At 40.3% G+C, this 1,712-nt stretch overlaps 1 protein-coding gene across 1 annotated transcript in view; it reads right to left on the reverse strand.

Moving 5' to 3' along the window:
• Positions 1–676: 676 nt before the first annotated feature.
• LOC133453123 (E3 ubiquitin-protein ligase TRIM21-like) overlaps positions 677–1,712 on the reverse strand; it is a 1,789-nt gene continuing 753 nt past the window's right edge. The window contains exon 1 of the mRNA XM_061733006.1: positions 677–1,712. This exon is cut by the window's right edge and continues 753 nt beyond it. Within this exon, the coding sequence (XP_061588990.1) occupies positions 818–1,712 (895 nt within the window). The 3' untranslated portion in view covers positions 677–817.

Below are 1,712 nucleotides of genomic sequence, written 5' to 3' on the forward strand. Positions count from 1 at the left end.
GAACCTGAATCCTCCAGACTCCAGTCCTCCTCTGTTACCACTAGGCTCCCACCCTGAGTGTGATATTGATCAAATTGAAGTGTAATTCATGGTGGATGACCCTTGACACCACACAAGTAGATGCATTTTTATTTGTGGTCTGTAAGCTCCTTCTCTGTCTCCTTACATCAATATAAAAAAAAAATTATAATAAAAATCCTAATAAAGTCCTCTCTTTGCCCCTCTCCTTCTTCGTACAGTCAACCAAATATGAAATAGCCTATATAATCTATTTAATTTAATTTCTATATAATAATATAATAATTAATATAATGTAAAATAATGTAAATGATATAAATTGATCCATATTACATCATTCTAATTGAATATTTGGTTGCAATGAGAAATGAAGTCACATCATGTGATCATACACTCCTACCTGAACCTGGATCTTTTTGTCTAAAAAACATCTGTGTGTCCATGATGATGCTTTCTGTCTGTCTGTCTGTCTGTCTGTCTACACACACACACACGGCATGGGCGGGGTGCTGCTGTACTTTGTTGCTAAAATATTACTTTTGACATTTCCTTAGCTTATTAAACAGCTTATTAAACATACAACGAAAAATAAAAATCTCTTAAATTTTAGGGTTCAGTGCTGTAGCACCCCTAAAAAGAAGCTAAAATGCCAATGATATGATCAATCAAACAAAATAATCACTTTAATGAGATTAAAAAACTTTGGAGGAACTTGAACATTTGTTTCCATCAATCAGAGTGAATCTTTAATCCTTTTATATGAACATTCAGAGTTGATGAAGATTCATTACATCAAAGATCAGACAGTTTGATTGACAGGACAGATGATCAGAGGAGCAGAGTTTTTACCTCCATTGTTGAGACCAGGACTGAACAACGGGTGGAGTTTCTCCCTGAAGGAGCAGCCAGTAAAGGAGTAGATAAGTGCTGCAGCATCTACATCATGAAAGGAGACCAGACCCTCCTCATAATCCACAAACACCCCCAACTTCTCAGGAGGAGAACTGGGATGGAGACGGACTGGAGGACTATTAGAAGCAAAGTACTCGTTTACATTTTTCAGACAAACACACCAGTAACCATCCTGATGACTGAGTGTTATTTGTCCCTTCCTGTTGATCGGCTCTCTGGCCACTCCTACATCCCATCTAGTCTTTCCTTTAACCTGAACCTCAAAGTAAAATCTGCCTGAAGAGAAACTTTGTTTTCCTAAAACACAAGCAGAGAGAGAGAATCTCTCTGGATTATCTGGAAGATTCTTCCCCCCATTACCACAGTGAACTCGTTTTCCATCATCAGACAGGACGAGCCAGGGATTTGCTGTATCAGGATCAAGAGTCACATCAGCTTCAAACTGCTGGATCCTCCTCAGCTCAGCTTCAAACAGCTTCTTCATCTTTTCTCTGAGGTTCTTCTCCAGCTGGTCCACAGCTCTCACCACAGTCCCCTCATATGAAGGTGGATGGACTCTGACCTCTGTCCAGTTCTTGGTGGGTGGAGCATCTTTCAGGGATGAGAATCTTTGGAGGAGGTGGAGGTGATCTTCAGAGCGTGAGAGCTGCTCCACCTCAGAGCTCCTCTTCTTCAGCTCACAGATTTCCTGTTCCAGATCTTTGATGAAGTCTTCAGCCTGTTTCTCTGCAGTTTTCTGTTTGTCTTCCATCTCCTTCATGAACTTCTTCAGACGTCTCTCA

Source organism: Cololabis saira, chromosome 1 (assembly GCF_033807715.1).
Source record: "Cololabis saira isolate AMF1-May2022 chromosome 1, fColSai1.1, whole genome shotgun sequence".
NCBI lineage: Eukaryota > Metazoa > Chordata > Actinopteri > Beloniformes > Belonidae > Cololabis > Cololabis saira.